The 23,730-nt window shown below is 44.5% G+C and overlaps 2 protein-coding genes across 7 annotated transcripts in view; one reads left to right on the forward strand and one right to left on the reverse strand.

Annotated features, from left to right (window-relative positions):
- LOC115128309 (protein argonaute-4) overlaps positions 1 to 6,102 on the reverse strand; it is a 36,428-nt gene extending 30,326 nt beyond the window's left edge. For 2 of the 5 annotated variants that reach the window (XM_065017690.1, XM_029658038.2), the window contains exons 1-3: positions 5,908 to 6,102; positions 2,660 to 2,831; positions 2,111 to 2,231 (exon numbers count right to left, since the gene is read on the reverse strand). In XM_065017690.1, coding sequence (XP_064873762.1) covers positions 2,111 to 2,231; positions 2,660 to 2,831; positions 5,908 to 5,926 — 312 coding nt within the window. In that variant the 5' untranslated portion in view covers positions 5,927 to 6,102. Of the gene's footprint in view, positions 1 to 2,110; positions 2,232 to 2,659; positions 2,881 to 5,907 lie in introns of those variants that run through there. The other 3 variants (XM_029658039.2, XM_029658037.2, XM_029658042.2) reach the window with 2 other exon arrangements.
- A 1,084-nt stretch (positions 6,103 to 7,186) lies between these two features.
- Positions 7,187 to 23,730, forward strand: LOC115128310 (claspin-like). Of its 2 annotated transcripts, none has more exons than XM_029658043.2 (23): positions 7,187 to 7,448; positions 8,125 to 8,239; positions 8,633 to 8,991; positions 9,103 to 9,249; positions 9,474 to 9,609; positions 9,776 to 9,878; positions 11,166 to 11,725; positions 12,001 to 12,177; positions 12,369 to 12,523; positions 12,791 to 12,996; positions 15,118 to 15,170; positions 15,370 to 15,560; positions 17,413 to 18,031; positions 18,123 to 18,183; positions 19,006 to 19,075; positions 19,155 to 19,246; positions 19,749 to 19,907; positions 20,175 to 20,296; positions 20,425 to 20,552; positions 21,711 to 21,837; positions 21,946 to 22,022; positions 22,188 to 22,349; positions 23,340 to 23,730. In XM_029658043.2, the coding sequence occupies exons 1-23, from the start codon at positions 7,374 to 7,376 to the stop codon at positions 23,457 to 23,459; spliced, it is 4,014 nt and encodes a 1,337-aa protein (XP_029513903.1). In that variant the 5' UTR covers positions 7,187 to 7,373; the 3' UTR covers positions 23,460 to 23,730. The 2 variants fall into 2 exon arrangements, with proteins under 2 accessions (XP_029513903.1, XP_029513904.1); XM_029658044.2 differs by having other exon boundaries at positions 19,009 to 19,075.

Here is a 23,730-nt window from a genome sequence, read left to right on the forward strand (position 1 = left end):
TGGTGGAGTGATGCAGAGATGGTTGTACTTCCGGAAGGTTTTACAATATACACAGAGGAACTCTTCAGCGCTGTCAGAGTGACCATCGAGTTCTTGGTCACCTCCCTGACCAAGGCCCTTCTCCCGATTGCTCAGTTTGGCTGGGTGGCCAGCTCTAGGAAGAATCTGGTGGTTCCAAACATCTTCCATTTAAGAATGATGGAGGCCACTGTGTTCTTGGGGACCTTCAATGCTGCAGACATTTTTTTGGTACCCTTCCCCAGATCTGTACCTCGACACAACCCTGTCTCAGAGGTCTAAAGAAAAATCCTTTGACATCATGGCTTGTTTTTGCTCTGACATGCACTGTCAAAACCTTACAGTGCATTCGGAAATTATTCAGACCCCTTGTCTTCTGCATTTTGTTACGTTATGGCCTTATTATAGAATATATACAATAATTGTTTTTCTTCATCAATCTACACACAATGTCCCAAAATGAAAACAGCTTTTTCTTTTATTCAACAAAAACATTTTTACGTAATCCAGACCATTTGCTATGAGACTCAAAATTTAGCTGTTTCCATTGATCATTCTTTAAGTATTTCTACAACAGGCGGCAGGTAGCGTAGTGGTTAGTGCATTGGGCCAGTAACCGATAGGTTGCTAGATCGAATCCCCAAGTTGACAAGGTAAAAATCTGTCATTCTGCCCCTGAACAAGATAGTTAAACCCACTGTTCCTAGGCAGTCATTGTTAATAAGAATTTGTTCTTAACTGACTTGCCTAGTTAAAGGTTAAATAAAAAATAAAATTGGAGTCTACATGTGGTAAACTCGACTGGACATGAGTTGGAAAGGCACACACACCTGTCTAATATATATATATATATATACAAATTATATATATAATAAATAATATATATATAATAAATAATAATATATATATATATATATATATATATATATATATATTATTATATTTATATATTAGATTAGACAGGTGTGTGTGCCTTTCCAAATCATGTCCAGTCAAATTTACCACATGTAGACTCCAATTTTATTTTTTTATATATATTAGTCCCACAGTTGAGGTCCCTCCAGAGGTACACCTTCCAACAGGACAACGACCCTAAGCACACAGCCAAGACAACGCAGGAGTGGCTTCGGTACAAGTCTCTGAATGTCCCAGCCAGAGCCCGAACTTGAACCCAAACAAACATCTCTGGAGACCTGAAAATAGCTGTGCAGCGATGCTCCCCATCCAACCTGACAGAGCTTGAGAGGATCTGAAGCGAAGAATGGGAGAAACTCCCCAAATACAGGTGTGCCAAGCATGTAGTGTCACACCCAAGACGCTGTAATCGCTGCTTCAGGCGCTTCAACAAAGTACTGAGTAAAGAGTCTACATACTTATGTAAATAAGGTTGCTCTGTCATTATGGGGTACTGTGTGTGTCCCCCTTGACGAGGGGGAAAAACTCATTATAAAACAGATTAAAAGGCTGTAAAGTAACAAAAATGTGCTTAAAAGTGAAGGGGTCTGAATACTTTCCGAACACACTGTACGTGTGCCATTCAGAGGGTGAATGGGCAAGACAAAAGATTTTAGTGCCTTTGAATGGGGTATGGTTGTAGGTGCCAGGCAATCCGGTTTGAGTGTGTCAAGAACTGCAACGCTGCTGGGTTTTTCAAGCTCAATTAGTTTCCTGTGTGTATCAAGAATGGTCCCACCACCCAAACAAATACAGCCAACTTGATAACTGTGGGAAGCATTGGAGTCAACATGGGCCAGCATCTCTGTGGAAAGGGCATGGACCTTATAGAGTCCATGCCCTGACGAATTGAGGCTGTTCGGAGGGCAAAACTTAATATTAGGAAGGCGTTCCTCATGTTTTGTACATATTAAACAAACTTGTCAAGGACTGGAAAACACAAATGATGACAATAGAGTTTGGGGCAAATCAATCCTGTGGTTCTGGATGGGGCAGGAAAAACACCTATCGAAACAAAGGCTATTCAAAACTCTTTCAGGAACTGATAGGGGTGCCTGGGAGGAGAAACAGCCCCATTACATGGTCACAAAAACCAGAGGTGCCAGAGTCGTTAAGACCTTAAAAGACGATTGCTTACCCTGTCTCTCCCGATGGGTAGTGGATGGGCCGTGTACATGTTTCTCTTCCCGTCGTAGCCCGGTTGTCGATCACCAAAGATCTGCATCTTGAAGTGGCGAACCATTGTGTCCACCACCTCCCTGTGAGAGAGGGGGGAGAAATCATGAGATGGCCAGATAATGCATTCACACAGACAGTACTGCTTACAAAAAGAGCAGTCTCGACTGTCCTTCCCTATACATTCAAATTGTTCAAATAGGGTTTGGCCCGGGGTAGGTCGTCATCGTAAATAGGAAATTGTTCTTAACAGACTTGCCTAGTTAAAAGGTTAAATAAAAATAAACTTCACACCGGCTGCTCTGTTAAAGACCCATTTTTATTTTCACACGTACAACTCACTTGAGTTTGACTTGTTTCACTGACAAATACACACTTCCATTCCCTCAACCCCCCCCCCACAAATAAACCCTCAAAGTATCAACTTAAGCTCCCCTCTCTCTGAAAATCCATTTCCACCTTCTAGTTCTCCTCAAAAAGAGACATTTCTCTCCTTCCCAGTTGTATTTACCTGTTAACCCTCCTTGGCCGTTTCTCAGGCTTGATGTCGATATCGTAGTGATAGACATCAATCTTGGGAATCTGCACCTGGAAGTGGTTGGCCAGCAGGCGGATGGGCTTCCCCACAGTGCCCATGCCAGGCCTCCGTGGGGGCTGGAAGAGGGAGGGCGGGGCCGGCGGGCCTATAGGGGGGTCCAAACACAGAAACACACACATTTGTTGGTTGATACATTCATTTCGTATTCACTATGTACCAAATGGAAGAAAACAGACAAACAGCGAGGAGCTACCTGAACTTATTCAATAAGAAATGCTTGTTTTGTCTATGGAGCAAAAATTGCTGCTACGGTGTGCTCTAACAAATAAGACCCTGTTAAAATGGCACTAAGAGGAAAGGACAAGTAAGTAGTAGTTAAGAGGCCTTTAGGGCTCAGACTAATTTGTTTGTTTTGGCAATGAGGCTAAGCAGCACGGTGACCACTGGTGGGTGCAATTATTGGTAGCTAAGCTATATGGATAGGATGCTCAGAAACTCATCAAAGCTGACCAACAAAAATTGGTCAGCTTTGAAGCCAGAACATAAACTGACGCACAGGGCTCGCCTCAGACAAAGAGCAGCACGTCAGACAGACGGCATCAAGGCCAGATGAGGGTCTGCAGAGACAGCGGGGACTACCACTAGACACAACACAAACACTGCCTCGCCACACGTCTTATACAGGATGTGGCTCATACATTCAGTGTATATCCCACAACTTATTGTGTAGTCCTATTGTACCAAGCCCCAATACTGACTCACAGGCATGTAGTTAGCAATTTATACAGCCAATGAAAATGAGACAATTACTTGGGTGGATGTTGGGAAGTGAGATGCATTGTATACTTGTTTTACATTTCAATTGTCCTTGGTGTTAAAGACTATTACAAAATACGGGGGACTATCCAATTTAACCTACCTACTCTGTAGACACTTAAAAAACATTTGTCTTAGGCCTAGACATTCAAGATTCAGAACATATAGAGGGAAAGGGGAGAGTTGAGTTTATCATGATTTAAGGATGGGTGCAAGGGAGGGAGGGCAACGCTTACTGCTTTTGTCCTCTGCTTCCTAAAAACATCCTCATCCCCTCCTTAAAACACTCCACTCGCACCAGTCTTCTCACACCACGTCCCTGTAATAGTAACTGCAACGGGACCAACCACAACAGCCACAGGGATACACAGTGTGTGCATGTGCTGTAGGTAAGGTTCAGAGAGAGAGGGATCCCAGCAGGTGTAAGTCAGGTTGGGTCAACCCGACCTCACCCACTTTCACCAAAAACAGCACCGGATCTATATATAGCCCCCTCAGCTGCTGCCTCAGGGCGGTTGAGAGGGGCTGTCAGTGTGTCACTGTGTGATATGCCTGGACCCCTTCCTTGTCCTCAAACCTACACCAGGTCCCTCCCTGAATCTCACACTGGTCCCTCAACTATGAATTCAAGTCTGCAGCAACAACCTGCAGGGCTTGGCTGGCTGTCATATGCACTTCAGGCAAATTGCCCCTGATCAAGCCCACTGCCCACGCAAATGAGTGCATTGTACATGGTCACGATGTGAGAATACGGCTACAACGTGATTCTTTGGTGATCAAATCCAATCAGGGACAATCTAAAAAAATAAAAAAGCCAATTGGTTACCGTGGTTGCAGTGCACCAAAGGAGAATGCCATCAGAGAAAGCGGACCACTGCCAAAACTGCTGTCTGGTTATTTAATAAAGGTGAGTAAATTACTGAGCATACCCGGCTTAAAATAAGGAGCACTGGTTGTTGACTAACTAACGGTCTAAATTGACATAAAAAAAAGTCTGAAGAGTGACAGTGTGGCAGTTTTAGGCCTAGCGGTTGGGAGTTCCAGGTAAAGGCAGTAGGTTAGGGTTCGTGGTGGTAACAGATACAAAACCACCTTCAGTCATGGTCAACATACAGGCCCAATGACCATAAAGGCTCCATGCTTTTACTCTGGTGCAAGTGAGAGACTGGGGAGGGGCTTACACCTGCAGACATGATGCACTGGGCTGATGAGTCAGTTAAACAATCATTGAAGCCTTCCAGTATACCATAAAAGGCTAATTACTCCATTATATATTCCTAGGCATAAATGCCCAAGCTTGTGTATGGATGTAGCCATTGTGGCCATCAATTCCACCTAACATTTGCGTGGCAAACAGGAAATTGAGAAGAATGTATATGCTTGTGGTAGTAAGCGACCGCATGGGTTTCATTGCTGGGGGAAAATTGTTTCTGTAAAGATCAGGCAACAGAAAGGCTGAACTTGTTAATCGCTTTTAATAAGGATAGGAATTCACACCAGCTGCATTAAAGTTAATTGTATATCAGGTGTGAAAGAACCATATATTGGTAAACTGTCAATTGGAAAGAACCATATATTGGTAAACTGTCAATTGGCAGTGCAGCATCTCGTACGTGATAGATAGCCTTTAAGTCAACTAGTAGCCATTGCGTCACAGTAAAAATGGTTTTGTTAAAGAGTACGTATGGAGTACACGATCTATTCAAAAGCCAGACTCCACTCCATGCATGCACGGGAGCATGATAATTTATCCCCAGGCGACCAAACCACTGACAGAAATCCAAGAAAGCATATCAACACGTTTTTTAAATAATGTACTGCTAACTAACAGTTGATATTTAAATATTTCAGCGTGAACAAAGACAGTGCTGCAGCATTGTAACGTTAGTTAGCGTCTCTCGTCACGTTCAATAGGTAGAAAGGAAGACAGTGTGTCGACTGCACAATTAGCTAACTACCAGGCTTCATATTAACATTTTCTAAAGCTATGTGGGCTTGAGGGCATACGTATTTCAACTGGAATCGTTTTAAACGTATCATAAAGCTGAAAAAAAGAGCGTGTTTGATGATGAAACGATAGGCTAGATAAGACACACGACACGGAAGGCATTGGTTACCCCCCCCCCACACCACACACACACACACACACACACACAATGCCGTCTAGCCCTAGTATCGAGCTGCGCGCTTCAGTTAGAAAACCAGCAGCCAAGATTGACGAAAACAATATATCGTCTTGTCTTGCATAACATGTGTTCATCAAGCTGTAGTAGACGCGTTGGGCCTGATATGCTCGTTTGTTTTTTTTTCTCTGTCGTCGAGGCCTACCAACAACCACGGTCCCCAGTTGAGCAATGAATAGGGGCACACTCTCCCGACACCGGATTCTCATATCATATTCTTACCGGGTCCGAGCGCTTCCATGGCCGAGGGCTCTCTCTCCGTCTCTGTCCCGGCCTGGAGGCTCCGTACCGACACTGAAATTGGGGGCGGTATCGCGAAGCTGAGGGGGGATAATTTAAGAAAGGGAATATAATGCGTAAATGTCCAGCAGTGTTGTGGATGCGTTGTCTTCTGAGTGCTTTAAAACAGATCCTGTAGATTTGGAAATGCGCATGCGCTAGGAGGTGCTTATAAATTCATTATGCGCTTGCGCAGCAGTATCAAAAGAGCGCCACCCCATGTACAGTTACGGTTAGTACACTACTCCACCCAATTAGACAACATACATTTTTACTGTAAATGTGACTCATAATACAACAGGTTACTAAGTCATAGTACAGTACATAAAAGTAGCTGCATCTGACTTGTTTGTCATTAGACTATACATCATTTCATCCCCTATCTCCAGGTCATCTTGCTACGGAGCTGTGAGGGGAACGGCACCTCAGTACCTCCAGGCTCTGATCAGGCCCTACACCCAAACAAGGGCACTGCGTTCATCCACCTCTGGCCTGCTCGCCTCCCTACCACTGAGGAAGTACAGTTCCCGCTCAGCCCAGTCAAAACTGTTCGCTGCTCTGGCCCCCCAATGGTGGAACAAACTCCCTCACGACGCCAGGACAGCGGAGTCAATCACCACCTTCCGGAGACACCTGAAACCCCACCTCTTTAAGGAATACCTAGGATAGGATAAAGTAATCCTTCTCACCCCCCTTAAAAGATTTAGATGCACTATTGTAAAGTGGCTGCTCCACTGGATGTCATAAGGTGAACGCACCAATTTGTAAGTCGCTCTGGATAAGAGCGTCTGCTAAATGACTTAAATGTAATGTAAATGTACATTTTCCCCAAACTCTTGTTTACCTTACCCAGTTAAACACTCATTGTTATTTTGATTCCACTTAATTTTACTAAGTCAGCTGGCAATATTTTCTTGACATTGCATTGAAAACAAAATGTACATTATCTGTGTTAGAAAATAAAATACTGTTTTTGTCCTGGAGTGGACATGTCTAAGGTGAATGCACCAATTTGTAAGTCGCTCTGGATAAGAGCGTCTGCTAAATGACTTAAATGTAAACGTAAATGTCTGGTCAGCTGTAGATTTACCAATCAAATGCTTCTGCTCTGTCATTGGCATGACCACCATCCAACGATTGGATGAGAGTGGATATCAATTTTGAGTATCATCCAATAGAAAAGCACAACGACAATAACTGACAGATGTGAGGATAGACTATCATTGTCAGCGCGCGAAAGATAAAAAATGATTAATTCAGAACAGGAACAAGCGGGAGGGAGAGAAAGCTAGCTATAGGAGGATCAATAACACCATTCAATTTTATTAGGCAACATTTTTTTTTTTTTTACACCAATAGTACTGTCTTGTGATCGGAAAGAATACGGAAGTCTTGATTTCACGGTTTTAATGCAGGTTCACTCCAACTACACAAGTAAAAGGAGGATAAAGTCATTTAAGATGAGTGTGGTGATCTCGCAACAGGTAAGAAATGTATATTTTCAAATTGTTAGTTACATTAGCTAGCTACATACAATACATAGTTCAACACATTAAACCAACGTTAACTTGGTTAATTTTGACTAACATTAGGTGGGGATTGAGTCCGCCATAACCCCATGCTAGTTAGCTCGCTAACTTCACCTGACTTGTTACTGATTGAGTTGGATTAGCTAGCTAGCAATCCTCGTCCTTTGGCTAGTTTGATCGACTGTTTGTTAGACATTTGCATAGGGAAACAATGTGACTGTGTAACCAATTAACATTGTGTGAACTAAAAAAACTATTCTAGCCAGTTTTCTATGTTCTGTGTAACATTAGCCACTATTGAATGTCCAGCTGGCTAACTACGGTAACCGTATGCTCTTTGTGGCAGCTGAGAGAGAAGGCGCCACAACAGCCATTTGGCGACCCAACATTGAACAACAGACAAGCATCACATTTAAGCAAGCAAGATCATTCACCTAAATTTACAATATTTTTTTTCTTCACATTTCAATTTGTCTATGTTTACGTCAGTTATACTTATGTCTTGTCACTAGAAAGAAGACAGACCATTATTATTTTGTAGGAAAGAGAGAAGGGCATCGTCACCAGCATGGTTCCCTCAAACAACATAAACATTTGGTGAATTTCTGACCCCCCCCCCCTCCCTGTCCAGGCACTGGAGCTCCCTGCTGAGGAACCAGTAGCCAAGAGTGATTCAGACAGCGGGATGGGCTCACCAGTGGAGGAGATCGCTTCTAAAATGATTACCAATACTGTCGACTCGCAAGGTACAGTGACACAACATGGTTGATCAGTGCCTAAACAGACCACCTGACCAGAGCCCCCTTTTAATGTAAATAGGCTGCTCTGGACTGGGCCGTTTGCTTCTTGATAAGAAACAATGGATTGTCTAGTCTTTGACTTTAGACAATCCAATCATTGAAGCAAACTACGGTACTTGGCTGTTCAACTACCAATGCAAACTAACCTACTTACTTTAGTAGGAAATACTTTGCTTTGTACATTTACATTTAAGTCATTTATAGCAGACGCTCTTATCCAGAGCGACTTACAAATTGGTGCATTCACCTTATGACATCCAGTGGAACGTTTGTGACGTAAACGGAATGCCACCTTTCCCGCATTTAGTCATTAAAATGGCTTGTAATATTTTTTCCCAGATTCAGATGATGACATCACAGTGAACCGGCGGTCCCGTTGTCGGAAGGCCCTGAGAGACAGTGATAGCGAGGAGGTTGTGCCTGAGACAGCAGAGGCTTTGACCCTGTCAGCATCCAGCGGGGATGAGATGGAGACTGCTGAGGAAGAGGTCAAAAGGGCAGAATTAAAGAGCAAGAAGATATCCCGGATAGCCCCTATCGACAGTGATGGCAGCACGCCAGAGGAGGAGGAAGAGCTGGTCAAAAAGGATGTGAAACCGAAGGAAGGGAAGAGGGAGAAGAGCCAGAGACACAGAGGGAAGAAAGAGCGGCGCCGCAAAGCTGTGGAGCGACTGAAGAACAAAGAGAGACCTGAAGAGGTGAGAGGTTGTGTTATAGTGACAGTGTAAAATTCGGAGTTTTGATACAAAGTAAAGACTATTTTTCTAATGAAGTAAAGACTTCTTTTCCCGTCACTCTCTGTTTTGTAGGAGACCCCTTTGCCCCGTGCTCTGAATGACAGCGGCTGTCTCCTTGGTGACAATGACCTATATGATGCTGGTCTGGATGATGATGAAGAGGAAGAGTCTCTGGACGCCATCAGAGCAGCAGTAAAGCAGAAATCCAAGAAGCACAAGGTAAGAGCAACATTTAAAAGTCCTATCTGTAGTTCAGGAGTAGGTGTGAGGTCACTAAAAAGCAAGCGTATGCCAGAAATAAATTACCCAGGATAACTTTTTGAATGTGAAGTGGTTTGTGAGTTCATTTGAATTTGACTAATCTTACATAGCTTTGTGTCTGTATATTGTGCTGTGCAGGCAGACGATGTGTATCAGAACTGGGCTCTGTATCTTTTCCTCAGGAGCCTTTATTTGATGATGATGATGAGGGAGATGATGAGGCTGGACCGAAACAGCGTCCCCAGGAGAGAAAGGCAGCTCGAGCTAGCAAGGAGGCCATGAAGCAGCTGCACAGTGAGACCCAGAGGCTGGTCCGAGGTCAGTTTGTTCTTACGTGCATATTACAATAGCGTGTCCCTATATGGAGTGCATTGCCCGTTTTCCAATATGCTTTGTTTCTACATGGCTTGCTACACACTTTTCCTGTGTAGCTTCTATTGTCCAACTCAGTGCTTCTTGTTGCATGTTCTTAATTCCTTTGCAGAATCCACATGCGGGCTGCCCTACCACATGCCTGAGCCCAAAAGCATCGACCAGTTCTTCAAGAGGAGAGCCCGACCTGAGGGTTCTGCTATGGCACTACTGAAGTGAGAAGACATTTATCTACCAGGATTTCTTTACTTCTACCTGCTTTGTCTTTGCAATTACTGAACTATGCTCATCTAGTTTTGTCCAAATAATTTAAAGGGGCAATCTGATATACCCATTGATTCTTTAAGAATATAACTTATAAATGCCACATGAGGTTGGTTCAGCTGTCGTACCCTATCAGAACCCAAAATAGCTTGTTTAACTCCTTTGTGAACAATATCATTGTAAACAAACACTGTATAGTCTCAAAACATAGTTAAAACTATAATTGCATATAGATGGGGGGGAATCAATACAGTTACATATCGCAATATTATTTCCGGTGATATATCGATAGTTTGACTCCAATAACAACAACATACAGTGGGGCAAAAAGGTATTTAGTCAGCAACCAATTGTGCATGTTCTCCCACTAAAAAAGATGAGAGAGGCCTGTAATTTTCATCATAGGTACACTTCAACTATGACAGACAAAATGAGAGAAAAAAATCCAGAAAATCACATTGTAGGATTTTTTATGAATTTATTTGCAAATTATGGTGGAAAATAAGTATTGGGTTGATGTCGGGTGATTGTGGAGGCCAGGTCATCTGATGCAGCACTCGATCGCTCTCCTTCTTGGTCAAATAGCCCTTACACAGCCTGGAGATGTGTTTGGTCATTGTCCTGTTGACAGTCCCACTAAGTGCAATCCAGATGGTATGGCGTATAACTGCAGAATGCTCTGGTAGCCATGCAGTTTGATTCTAAATAAATCACAGACATTGTCACCAGCAAAGCACCATCACACCATCTCCAGCTCCATACTGCATCGCGCCTGCCAGATTTTGTAACCGTATAGCTCCGCATTGACATGATTGGTTGATGGTAGTTGGGGACAGGAGGTATAAACACACACTCACTTCCTTGACAACTTCCTTCACAACAGCTCTGCTTAACAGCTCTGCACTGCTCCGCGAAGAAGTATGAATGCCCTGACTTCTGCAGAGGCCGTATCCCTGTAAATGCTGCACGGCCAATGCGGACGTCGTATTGACCGTGCATTGCCTTTTAGTATCGTGATAATATGGTATCATGAGGTCCCGGGTAATTCTCTGATCTAATAGGTGGTCAGTCCTTGCATCCATATCTCTGTCTATGAATTTGAATCGTTACATTTCTCCTGCCCTATCCCTTAGCTTTTTGCCAAAACAGTGGGGGGGATTCCATTTTGTTATTGTTTGAACTCCATATTGCCCCTTTTTAAGCATATAAACCCCTTTTATTTGTATTTCTTTTTTAAGGTCTGCCAAGTATCAGGACTTGATAAAGGAGGCAACCCCAACACCTCCTCCCCCCAACCCACCCAAGGAGTCCCAACAGCCCTCAGCCTCCCTGGACCAACCCTCCACCCAGACCCAAGCTCTCTCCCAGCCAACGGCCACTTCCTCCCCACACCAGGAGAACCACCGCAGGGCAGGGGAGACCTCTCCAACCCAGGAGCTCGACGACAATGAATTCCCACTACCTGAACTGGCCGCCATTATGCAGGGGGCTAATATTTCAGTGTTTGGTGGTGCTGAAATTCCACCACCAGAGTATATGGAGGCTGGACCCCCAGAGCAGAACCAGGCAGATCCCTCTGACTCCCAAGCCCAGGAGATGGAGGCAAAGGCAGGGGATTGGGAGGGAGCTCAGCCGCTACCTGCTAGAGCCAGCGTGGACCCCATCGCACCACCAGTCAGAAAACTCAAGAAGGACAGGCTGGCCAGACTGAGGGAGCTGGGGGTGGAGCCCCCGCCTGTCCCCAAACTGTGTGCTGACGATGGGTCCTTTGATCTGGAGCCCCTTCAAGTTAACCCAGGTGAGAGCACCACAGCAAATGTTCAGCTCCCTAAGGTCAGAGCTCTATAGTGCATTATTTTCCAAATGGTGGGTTTGGGTTTAAAGCCTTGCGTTTAGATGCATGCTTTTGTACATTTCATGTGGCACACAAAAGGATTTTGGTAGGTCACAACACAAGCACACTGTATTGTGGCGAAAGGGGTGAGCTTGAATGAATTGGGTTGAGAAGAAACCCAGTCAAGTTGGTTGTCATGTATGGTCTTCTGTCGTTAACCTGTTTGTTTCCCCCCACAGGCGTGGAGGCGTTGAAGGAGCGTTTCCTACGTCACGTCCAGCCTGTGGCCCGGCCCAGAGGGGAACGCACCGTGCAGCTCAGCGTCATCCGTAAAGACCGCAGCGAAGAACTCCACCAAGACACTGTCACCACCACCATCAGGGAAGAGGAGGAGGAGGCTGCACACACCGCGCCTGGTACAAGCACACACACACATTCTCTCTAAACCTCCACACACACACACTCGCTAAAGAGGCATCCCATACAATGCATAATAAGCCAATTTCCTGAAATCCACCGCCACACACACATTTCCAAATGTCTTAATTTCTCTGTCCACTGGCTGCAATATTCTTTCCTAACCAGCCTGGTTTCACCCTTTCCTCAGGTGAGAAGCTGACCAACCTGAAGTCCCGTTTGCAGCAGGCCATGGCCGTAAAGAGACGGGAGGATCGAGAACGCAAGGCCGCCCTCCATCGCCTAGACAACGAGGACTGTGGCGAGGAAGAGGAAGAGGAAATGACGGATTCCGAGGGGGAAGAGGTAAGAGTGGATCGGCGGCTTTGACCTTCTACCCCCATCCACCGCACCTGCCTCAGGCAGTCTTGGGTTGCGTGTCAGTGCTTTCCGTACACTTTTCGCAGTGATGCTCCGCGATGGGAATCTACACATTGAAGACCAAAGCATTTTTAAGTGGAAAAATTAGAATAAGGGTAATAGAGGGAATGTCTAGTCTAAATAATGGTAATGAAACCATTAATTGTGTTGGTGTGTTTTCGGAGTTTGTCAAAAACCTATTTCTCTCCACAGGGTGTAGATGAGCTACTGGGTGGTGATGCTGATGGCGAGGATGAGGATGACGACCAGGATGATGATCAGGAGGAGGGCAGCGAGGCACAGAGGGGCGTGAGGAGCCCCTCCCTGTTAAGATTAAAGGGTCCCTCTCCCCCACCAGACATGCTCAACACAGACGGAACCCTCATGCTGTTTGCGAGCAGTTCCTGCTCGCGCACGGGGTATGTGTGTGTGTGGCGCTGATATTTGGGAGTCTCGGCCACGTACATAGGCTGACAATACGTGGCCTTTAGATTGCAGGCCTGCATAAGGCAAAGTAGAATGCGAGGTAGTGCTCCATGTCGTTGGTCATGGGCAGCCTTGTTGTGTGGAGAAGGAAGTGCTGTCTATATTCAAGTGTCCAGATGTCAGTGTCCTCGACTCCTTCTCGACTGTACTGGATTCAAGCAATGTATTGAAAAAGTGTGTAAGCCAGCCAATTAATATTAGCAGCAGATATGCACCGACTTTTTCAGCAATGGGAAGATAGTGCCTCACCTGGCACACCAGCTGGTGAGCTACCGGGTAGCAAGCGATGCGTGTGGGCAGATGGGCTCCGTTTCCAATTATACACTTCATTTCTGTTAATGTCATTTACTTAGGCACAATCTGTCAGTCCAAATAAAAATCGGGATCGGATCCTAATGACACTTCAACTCGTCTGTGTTTGCGCATCACCTTGCATGTGTGCAAGACGAGTGGTCAGGTGCTCAAAGGAGAGAGCGAGACAGTCGGACATCGATCACACCGACCGCGCCATTGCGCAAAATGGTACGCGGCGTCATCTGGTTGTGTGTGTGCAAGTTCGACATTCACCTTCTGCTAGAATTTTCTGTCAAGCCCTCTACACGTACAGTTTGATGCATAGGTTCGATAAATCCAACGTACGCACCACACAGAACGCACTGCAACTGCCTCTGCATCGCAGCGGTACAAGGCACATGCAGTGTTCCGATGGACATCAATGTACTTCTGGTGTACCAAAATAGATGCACTGTCTGTGCGATTAAGACATTACTTTTTTTAAACAATTAATGATTTTTTTTTATTTTTTTTTATCAATTATTTTTGACGAAATTAATGATCTTTTGGATTTTAATTTGTAGCCTCGCTCAACCTTTCCCCACTACATTTCTTAGCCAGGTTCTGTAGCCAAGTCTCTCTCTTTTCCTTAGAGAAAATGGCTTCATTCTAGCTCTTACCGTTCAAAAGATATGATCCGTAATACAAGCGTATTTGTTTTTCTATCGTGCATTTTGCATTAAAACAATGTGTTTTAAAATTAGGCTACTGGTGGACTGGACCGTTAACTGTTTTATTAGGCTACACACTTGTTCATTCATTATACCTCATTAGCTAGCTATCGCTAACAACCTGGGGGCGCGCTCAGCAGGACACAACGTTTTGGAACGTTGCTAGAAATATGCTATGGAGAACAAACATGCCTCTGACGTGTTGAATCATAATAGAATTAATATATACTTTTTAAAATATATTTTATCTTCAACATTCAAGAATGTTTTTCAACTTACGGTTTCCCAGGTAACATTACCAGTAGCCTATAATGGAAACATTTGGTGGCACAGAAAGGAAATGGGATAGCACACAAGTTATTGACAAAATTCCTCTAGCCATTACACTGACTGGGCAAATAACTTTTATTTTGAGTTCATTTGGACCCAGTGACTCCCGACTTGAGTGCTTGGACCAGGACACTCGCACTGGGACTCAGATTTAAGCCATAGGGACTTGGGCCTCGATTCGGACTCAAGGTTTTGTGATTTGACTAAATCACTGGGCGAAACAGTCATTAGCTCCCATTCTACTTTTGGACAGCAATGTGGCTGCGGCATCTGAACCGGTTCATAACAATGACAGTGACGAGGTGCAACCCATAGTACTTTAGGGGACCATCTGGTGATCTGTGACCAGCTCGCTCTCGCAGAGCAAGATAATTATCACCTGGCCAATTAATTATATATTGTTATGTTTGTCATATTTCTGCTATTGGGAGAGAATAGGATGTTCTTCCCGAAAAAGTTGGTAGGACAAGGCTATGTATGTTTGTGCGCTTAGAAGTCAGTGGTTTATGTTTACTATAGGTTAATGAGTCAATACTAGACCATCCATTATTCAAATGTGACAGACTGAATGATATTTTAGTCAAAATGACTTAAGACTAGACTACATCTAAAATAGAGTACCGAAATGAACACTGGTGTACGTTAAATGCGTATACTGAGTGAGTTAGTATGTGTGTGTTATCTCTCCCTCCAAGTTGTGACATTTTGTCTTTCTTACAGGGATGGTGTAAAGAGGACAGGGCCTGGTGGTCAAGACAGTTACACAAAGATGGGTGAGTAGACTGAACATCTCACTTTCATAGTAAATTATCATAACTATGCTACTTCATAAAATACTCTCAAATCCTTGATGCAATCAGGTGTCTCTTTTCCGTTCTAGGTTAAAAAAAATAGGGGGGTTTATGGTTATGAAAAAGGGAAGTTTCACTGGTAAAATTGTATTGCAAGTTCTATGTCTCTTTTCTACTACAGAGGAAGAAGATTCTCTGTCCCTGGCCAAGGACAACAGTCACAACAGTAGTTTTGAGCTGCTGGGCTCCATGCTGCCGTCCTACCAGCCTGTCAACCGCAGCACCACAGGAGGCAGGGGCCTGTCAGCCAGAACCTTTCGCTCCCCCTCACCCTGCTTCTTCAGACCCAGCTTCCTGGGATCTGCCTCCAAGGTGAGACGCTGACCGTTCAGGGCGGTTTATATCCTGTATGTCTAGGGCACAGTGTTTTCCTTACCGCTGCATGACAGGGTCAGAAGAGAGCCAATCGGAACCACACAGACCCAGGTATGCATGTCTCCCAGTAATGCATGCGTTATGTGAATTCAATCAGGGACCGCGGAACGATTTTGACCGGGGGGTGCAGTGACCTCCTGTGTGTGCTTGCCAATTTGTTTTCATTGGTCATCATAGTAAAGACTAATTTAACTGTAAAAAAATGTATTGCATTTTAATGTGTCATGAACACAACCAGGCATGATGTTTCATCTGATGAACCACCTTTCCATCACGTCCGCTGTGATGGAAACAGGAAGTTTCGGGACCGTTTAAAAAAACGCTGACAGATCATTTGTTTGTTCAACATGTGATCTTTGTCGGTAAAATTAATTACGCGAGAAATGGTGGTGGAAACGCCTTTGAGCCAGTATTGATATAATAACCATCATATGAAAGTAAACTATGGTGTGTATGTGTGGTCCTCCCACTACAACTCAGGAAAGCATGCAGTTTATTAGGCTACTGATGAAATAAGTTATGATGAATCTCACAAGGTGGTGAAGGTGGATGGTGACGAGCTCGATGCCCCCTTTCAATAAATACCGAGGGTCTTATTCTGGTGACATGGTGATCGACGCTTGACTGCCATTTGACAATCTAAAAATCATTATCCATAATAAGCTAGTCTCATCGTGTGACCTAGCCTACCCACACTGTGTCTGCGAGCTGTTGGCTAGAGCGCACGTGCAAAGTCCACAGTAAGCACATTTGACTATTTAACGCCATGGTTTTCGGGACAAAGCTATCGGTCGAGTTGAAAATGCGATGGAAAGACATTGAACTTTTTTCTCTTATTTTTTTAACACCGAACGTGTAATGACATTCAGCGACTATTAGGCACACATGTAGCCTGAATTCATTGACGCCTCCACTGCTGTTCGCATGCGTCACTGTCCCAGACAGTCATCTCGGTCTACTTTCACCCCTGTTTTAGCGAGGGGGGGGAATTCTGCATATCATTTCCAACATTTTGTAGGCTATTTGTTGACCGACTTAGGCCTGCAGCTACTAGTCTCTCATTACTTGTTGCCTTAGGAGACAAAAAATCAGAGCTTCAATGTAATACATGAATAGAATGGCTGTATCAGTAATAGTCCTAAACCTAATCCAGTTGACATTGGTAAACTTTTGTCTTCCATTTCTACTCAGAGAGCAAGGATGTGTAGTGACCGGGGCAAGCCTGCAATAGCTTAACTCTAATAAAAATGTAAAAACAGCGAAAGATTTTCCCTTCAAAATGTCTAAATGAAGTAGTTTCCACCGGTTTCAAGGAAACAAAAAGCTGTGAAAACGATCCAACATGAATCTGATTTAAATTTCAGTTTGTCCTGGATGCATATGTTTATGTAGTTGAAATAGCCTACTGTCAGCTTTTGTCACTGACAAAGACAGGGACCGTGCTAACTGTGCATTCTGGTTCTCTCAAGATGCTGAAAGAAAGTCATATTTCTCCACTCCTATTCCCAAGACTAAATTAACATTTGTTGTATCATTTTACTTCAAGAAATACCATTAATTAGGCAACATGTGAGAGTAATAGCCCTACAGTCAGTGTCTATATTTCAGGCTACGTTTAGGCTAAAACTTCTGTGTCCAAATGTGTATTTTTAGTTCAGATGAGCAGCAGCATGTTTATTGTTAAGTTAGGATTCAGAAAGGCAGTTTCTATACATGTTGAGACGGACTCCTTTGAGACTCATCCCCAGTATCTCATCCCCCTCTCTCTCTCTCTCTCCCCATCCCACAGAGCTCAGGGAAACTCTCCGAGCCCTCCCTCTCGCTGCCCGTGGAGGACTCTCAGGACCTGTACGCTCCTCCCTCCCCCGGCGAGTCTTCTGGCCCCCTGGGGGCCCCGTCCCAGGGTCGCTTCTCTCTGGAGGAGGACTCCCAGCTCCTGGATGCCGACGGCTTCCTCAACGTGGGGCCCCGCACTGGCCCCCCGCGCTCCCACAAGAGGCAGCTCCTACTGGCCAGCCTGGATGAGAACGCTATGGACGCTAACATGGGGGAGCTGTTAGGAATGTGCTCTGGGGGGTTTGGGACGGCCAGAGAGGGTGGAGTGGGGGGGCTTGGGGCCTCGCAGGAGGATGAATTGTTAGGGCTGTGTTCTGGAATGTTCCCTACCACACAGACGGAGGGAGCGATGGAGAGGAAGAGCGAGGGAGGAGTTAGAGGGCTGGGGGCGACCCAGGAGGATGAGCTGCTGGGGCTGTGTTCGGGAGTGTTCCCCACCGCACAGGCAGAAAGGGAGAAGGAGGGAGCGGAAGGGAGGAAGAGGGAGGAAGCCAAGATGGAGTTGGAAATGGACCGAGACGATGACATGGATCAGCTGCTCGGCCTCTGCTCTGGGAAGTTTACTACTCAAGGTAAGCGTGTCTCCCAAGTACTGGGTGTACGTCTGGGTGATTGGGTGTAATAATGTTTTGGTTCCATGCCTCTCAATCTCTCTCCGTATAGGTGTCTCCCCCTTGCGATCCAACTCTAGCTACGCCCCACACTCTTCAACTGCGGAAGACCGGTAAAAACAGCTAGCCTAATATTTTTTTAAACGCAGACAATCACTGACTCCAGACATTTAAAATGGAATTCAACAATATTGAATGTAGTGAACTTATTAGGAAATAAACTAAATGTATTGTAATTTATTAGAAAGTAAATTTATTTGTCCAAGTTTAATAAGACAAAATGTAGTAATTTGTATTTTCCAGCACAGGAATATACCACTGTCTGTGTTGTGTGGTGCTCGTATGTCTAGTCTATGCTCTGTGCAGCCATTAGCGATAATGCTAATGATAACCTTCTGCTCTACTGGTAGATTGAAAGGCTTTTCCAAAAACCTTCTCAATTAAATGTTCACTACAAAGTAACCTGGCAGAATGATATCATGATTATTTGCATTAAACCAACCATAATTTATTTTGCTACAGAAACACTGCCAACCGAACAACGCTTTCTGGCTGGTGTGCACATGCATTAAAAACTACCAGACCTCAAGTTATCTCCTGATGTAGTTTGAGCATTGTTGTGGACTTAGAACATCCCATTCTTGTTTTTCTATTTTTTTTAAGTGATTTTGAGGGTGAAAACTGAAGGGAAAAAAAGGATTTTAGAGAGAGAAAATAACAAAATCAGGCAAAAAATTCAACTGATTTGATAGGGCCCTAATATTGTATCTGATGACTAATTTACCTTCTCGGTATCAATAAAGTGTATTCAATTCCGTAACGGAGTACTATGTTATACTTCTTGTACTTACCACTATGATATGCTCAGGCTATACATTCAAAGAAATCTACAAATGTATCCCCGTAAGGCTAAATGCTGTTCTGTGCTGTTTCAGAAGAACGAGACTGGCGGAAGAAGATTGTGAGTTTCGACTTTTGTCAGACGTGGAGAGCCAGAGTGAGCAGGTAAGGCACACGCGATCGCACCTTTTGCATTGATGACGTATACCCCAATCAGTTTAACTCCTTCCTCCTTTCCTTCCAGGAAGACCATGATGGCGACGAGGATGACGAGAACGAGGTGGAGGAGGAGGAGAGGGAGGCTGTGTTTGCACCCCGGCAAGGAAGGAAGAAAATGTACGTAGAGAACTGTTCCTGAATGATGAACTTACACAGCTCAAGTTTGTCACATGCACAAGTACAGTGAAATGCGTTTGGTGCTTGCTTTTTCCTGACAATGCAGTTCTAATAAATATCAGTAGTACTATAAAGATAGAGGTTTAAGTTAAGACGTCTGTTGGGTTTCCTTGACGGTAGAGCCTATTAAAAGATGAGCTCAAAGACTGCATAGCACAGAAGGCATGTTTTGCTTCGCCAAAGAGGATATGGGATTGATTATTTTTATAGTATTTAAGACAACATAGTGCCTCTACATTCACCTATACCTTAGTCTGTCAATATAACTTTAGGTCTTAGGATGAGTGTCTGTCGAATGTCCTATTTTTGAAAATGAACTCGATTGCACAAACTGTAAACCCCTTTTATGTATCAGTTTCCTTCAGTGCGGTTTCCACACAGAAGGATAGTTCAAGCCCACTTTGTATTCATGTCGTCTGGTTGTGGTTTCCGCTCTCTGCAGGCGCATGGCAGAGTTTGTGGACTCTGAGGCTGAGCTCTCAGGTAGTGATGTGGGCAGTGAGGATGAGGATGACGGTGAGAATGAATATGAGGAGGAGGAGCTGCTGGACGAGCTGCCGTCTGATGAAGAGCTGCAGGACCAGGTCAACAAGATCCACATGTATGTACTGACGCAAATACCCCCACCCTCAAAAAATAGCATTCTAAATACCTCGGAACAAAAAGAAATCTTAAGAACTTCTATACTCAATACTATTACTATTGGGTTACCTTAACAAAGCACAATGTGCTTTATCTTCATAGGTAATGTTTGGTAGTAGAGAAGTTTAATTTGTTCATTTTTATTGAAAAAAGCAACCAATCATATGGCGTCTGTGTGGAAGAAAAATGTTTACCCTAAAGCTTAGTGTAACCCGCTCGTCTACAGGAAACAGGTCCTTGACGACGACAAGCGGCGACTGCGGCTGTACCAAGAGCGTTACCTAGCCGACGGGGACCTGCACTCAGACGGCCCGGGCCGAGCTCGCCGCTTCCGCTGGAAGAACATAGGTGGGTGTGTCCTGAGTTTGGGGTCCTCCTTCGACAGATCTCCTGCTTTTCTGTTCCACAAGCTTTATTCAACAGTCGTGTTTTAACCCAATGCTGTCTCTGTTTTTGTGGTGCTTTTCTCTCTTTAGACGATGGCTTTGACATGGACGGAATGGGGGCAGAGGGGGAGGAAGATGAGGAGGAGGAAGAGCTGGACCAGGCAGAGCTGCAGAGGAGGAAAGAGAGGCTGGAGAGGGAGCAGTGGCTACGAGAACAGGTACACTTCATGTACAAAAGTATGTGGACACCCCTTCAAATTAGTGGCTTCGGCGCTATTAAAGCCACACCCGTTGCTGACCGGGCTATAAAATCGAGCACACCGCCATGCAATCTCCACTGACAAACATTGGCAGTAGAATGACCTTACTGAAGAGTACAGTGACTTTCAACGAGGCACCGTCATAGGATGCCACCGTTCCAACAAGTCAGTTTGTCAAATTTCTGCCCTGCTAGAGCTGCCATGGTCAACTGTAAGTGCTGTTACTGTGAAGTGGAAACGTCTAGGAGCAACAACGGCTCAGCCGCGAAGTGGTAGGCCGCACAAGCTCACAGAACGGATCCTCCGAGTGCTGAAGCACATAAAAATCGTCTGTCCTCAGTTTTAACACTCACTACCGAGTTCCAAACTGTCTCTGGAAGCAACGTCAGCACAAGAACTGTTCGTCAGGAGCTTCATGAAATGGGTTTCCGTGGCCGAGCAGCTGCACACTAGCCTAATATCACCATGTGCAATGCCAAGCGTTGCCTAAAATGGTGTAAAGCTCGCCGTCATTGGACTCTGGAGCAGTGGAACCGCTTTCTCTGGAGTGATGAATCACGTGTCACCATCTGGCAGTCAGGACTAATCTGGGTTTGGAGGATTCCAGGAGAACGTGATTATGCCCCAATGCATAGTGCCAACAAGTTTGGTGGCGGAGGAATAATAGTCTGTGGCTGTTTTTCATGTTTCGGGCTAGGCCCAATAGTTCCAGTGAAGGGAAATCTGAACGCTACAGCACACAATGACATTATAGATGATTCTGTGCTTCGTACTTTGTGACAACGGTTTGGCGAATGCCCTTTCCTGTTTCAGCATGACAATGCCCCCGTGCGAGCCATGCTTAATCGCCCAACCGATACTTGGTCATGTAGTGTATGTATAGCATATGGGAGTGTGTCGAACACTTGGTGTGTGTCATTCTATTCTGTCAGGGGAAACTCACTAGGAACCAAATGGAATGAAACCGGGAGGAGCCTACTTGAATTTCTCCAATAAACTCATATTCGTTGTGAACCGTTTTCCTACGGTTTGGACTAATGATTACTCCCCTGGTTTGTATCCTATGTTGTGTGTGTGTGGTGTCTCATGTTTGTCTAACACCCTTTGACGTTCTAGTCGGATGCTAAGGACAAGAAAGGGGAGGACTTTGACATGGACGAGGAGGAGGAGAAGATTGGCGAGGAGGACAGCCAGTTCATGAAGCTGGCCAAGAAACTGACCGCCAAGAAACTACAGAAGAAAGGTGAGCTGACGTACAAGAGAGATGATATATATAAGAAAGATGACTGCGAATTTCTCGCGTTACCCTCCCCTTATCTCAATCCCTCCGTCTCTCTGTTTTGTTTTCCAGAGCTGCCTGTTGCACCCCAGGCGGACAGAGAATTCCCAGCTCAGAACCCCTTCCAGAGACCTTCTCAACCCACCATGGTCAGTACCTTCCTCATACTAGTCTGGACTTGAAGTCACCCTCTCTCCTCTAGTGTGACACTTATGATTTTCACTGTTGTGTAATCGGAGCCTTCTAAGAATCTTTACTAGATGACTGCCTCTATGACCGTTTCACCTCCATTTAACCTTTGAACCCCACCTCAGGTGAAGAGGGGCTCGTTGCTCAGCCAGCCCCGCTCGGTCCTGCAGAAGCTGGCCTGTATCTCCGAGGGGAACCCGCTAGCCCCCCGCAACACCCGAGGGTTCGTCTTCCAAAGCCTATCGCCAGAGAAAGAGGCCTCGGCTGCAGAAGCCCCCAAAAAACAGGCAGGTCCAACCATAGAGAGAAAATATAATGGTGGTATATGTAACCCTGTGGGCCTAACGCACACAGTTGGATGATAGTTGGTCAGTATTGTGGCTACAACCGTGTGTAGTGTTTCAGTAAACATGTTTTGTTTTTCTTGAAAGCCTCACTCCATTCCCAACAGTTTTTTTTTTCTTCTGTAGAATAAAAACATCCATTACACATTTTAAGAGTTTCTTCTCTAGAACTTGTGACGGTTTGGTCATTACTGTACTTGTAATTCTAATCATGGGACTTTGGACTGTAGTGTAGTACCGATGTCTGACCATAGGGTGGTGCTAAAAGCCCAAGCTGTCAATGTTTCCCTGATAAAAACTGTCTTTGTTTGACTTGAACCATTGCTTGCTCTTATCCATACCTTTGTTTTTTTACTATGTTTACATATATTGCAACTGGGTTTTTAGCTGAAAATGTGTACAACATGACATAATCCAAACTGGATCTGTGTGGAATATCTATATTATTGCATGTATAATCTCTGAACCGATCAGGGAAGGAAATTGTATTTTATCTCAGGGCATTGACATTGTCTTTTTAAAATTGACTCAAATTTGTATTCGTCATGATGACATTTTAATTACAATAAAATGATGCCGGATCATGCTAACCAGGTTAAGACTTTTGGGGAGTTCTGTTTTAAACTGAGGCGTAATTGATGTTTTTAAATAGCTGTAGTACTGCTCCGAGTCATACAGACGTCCACAAACACAGCTGGACATGTATAATTTTTAATGGGACTCCACGCTGGCGCCAAAATCTCCCAAATAATTACATTCCAGTAAGAAATTAAGAATCCCGAAATCTGAATATTATCGTCATGGGGCGTTTGCTTCTAACGTGGTGGAGAGTTTGTTGACAAGCTCTGTATATCTCTGACAAGTTTTGGTCCATTATTTAAGCAACAGGAGTCATTTCCGATATTTAACTCTGAATATCTCTTTATTTCGCAGATGAAGAAGAGGGGACAAATCCAGGTTTTGGCCCCGGCTGCTAAGCGGCCATGTCGAGAAAACAACGCACCAGCAGCCAAAGGACCCCAAAGAAGTATTTTCTGTTACCTGGAGAACTGAGGTGCCTAACAATTGTGCCTGATGTGCCAATCATACACACATCCAGAGTGTGTACTACCTTGTAAAATCTGGTGTCAACAACATTCACACTTTCTCCGGGACCCCATTGACTCTTTTGGACAACACTTGATTGTGTCCTACTTAATTTGTGTCCTGAATCTTTTTTCTTTTTTTTTATCATGTAAATAGAATGAGTTTGATTTTATAATTTTTTTTCGGATTTTTAAATGTACTTGTTTTAAGTTTGTAAATTAAAGCGTATTTTACCACA

This window comes from Oncorhynchus nerka, linkage group LG4 (genome assembly GCF_034236695.1).
Source record: "Oncorhynchus nerka isolate Pitt River linkage group LG4, Oner_Uvic_2.0, whole genome shotgun sequence".
NCBI lineage: Eukaryota > Metazoa > Chordata > Actinopteri > Salmoniformes > Salmonidae > Oncorhynchus > Oncorhynchus nerka.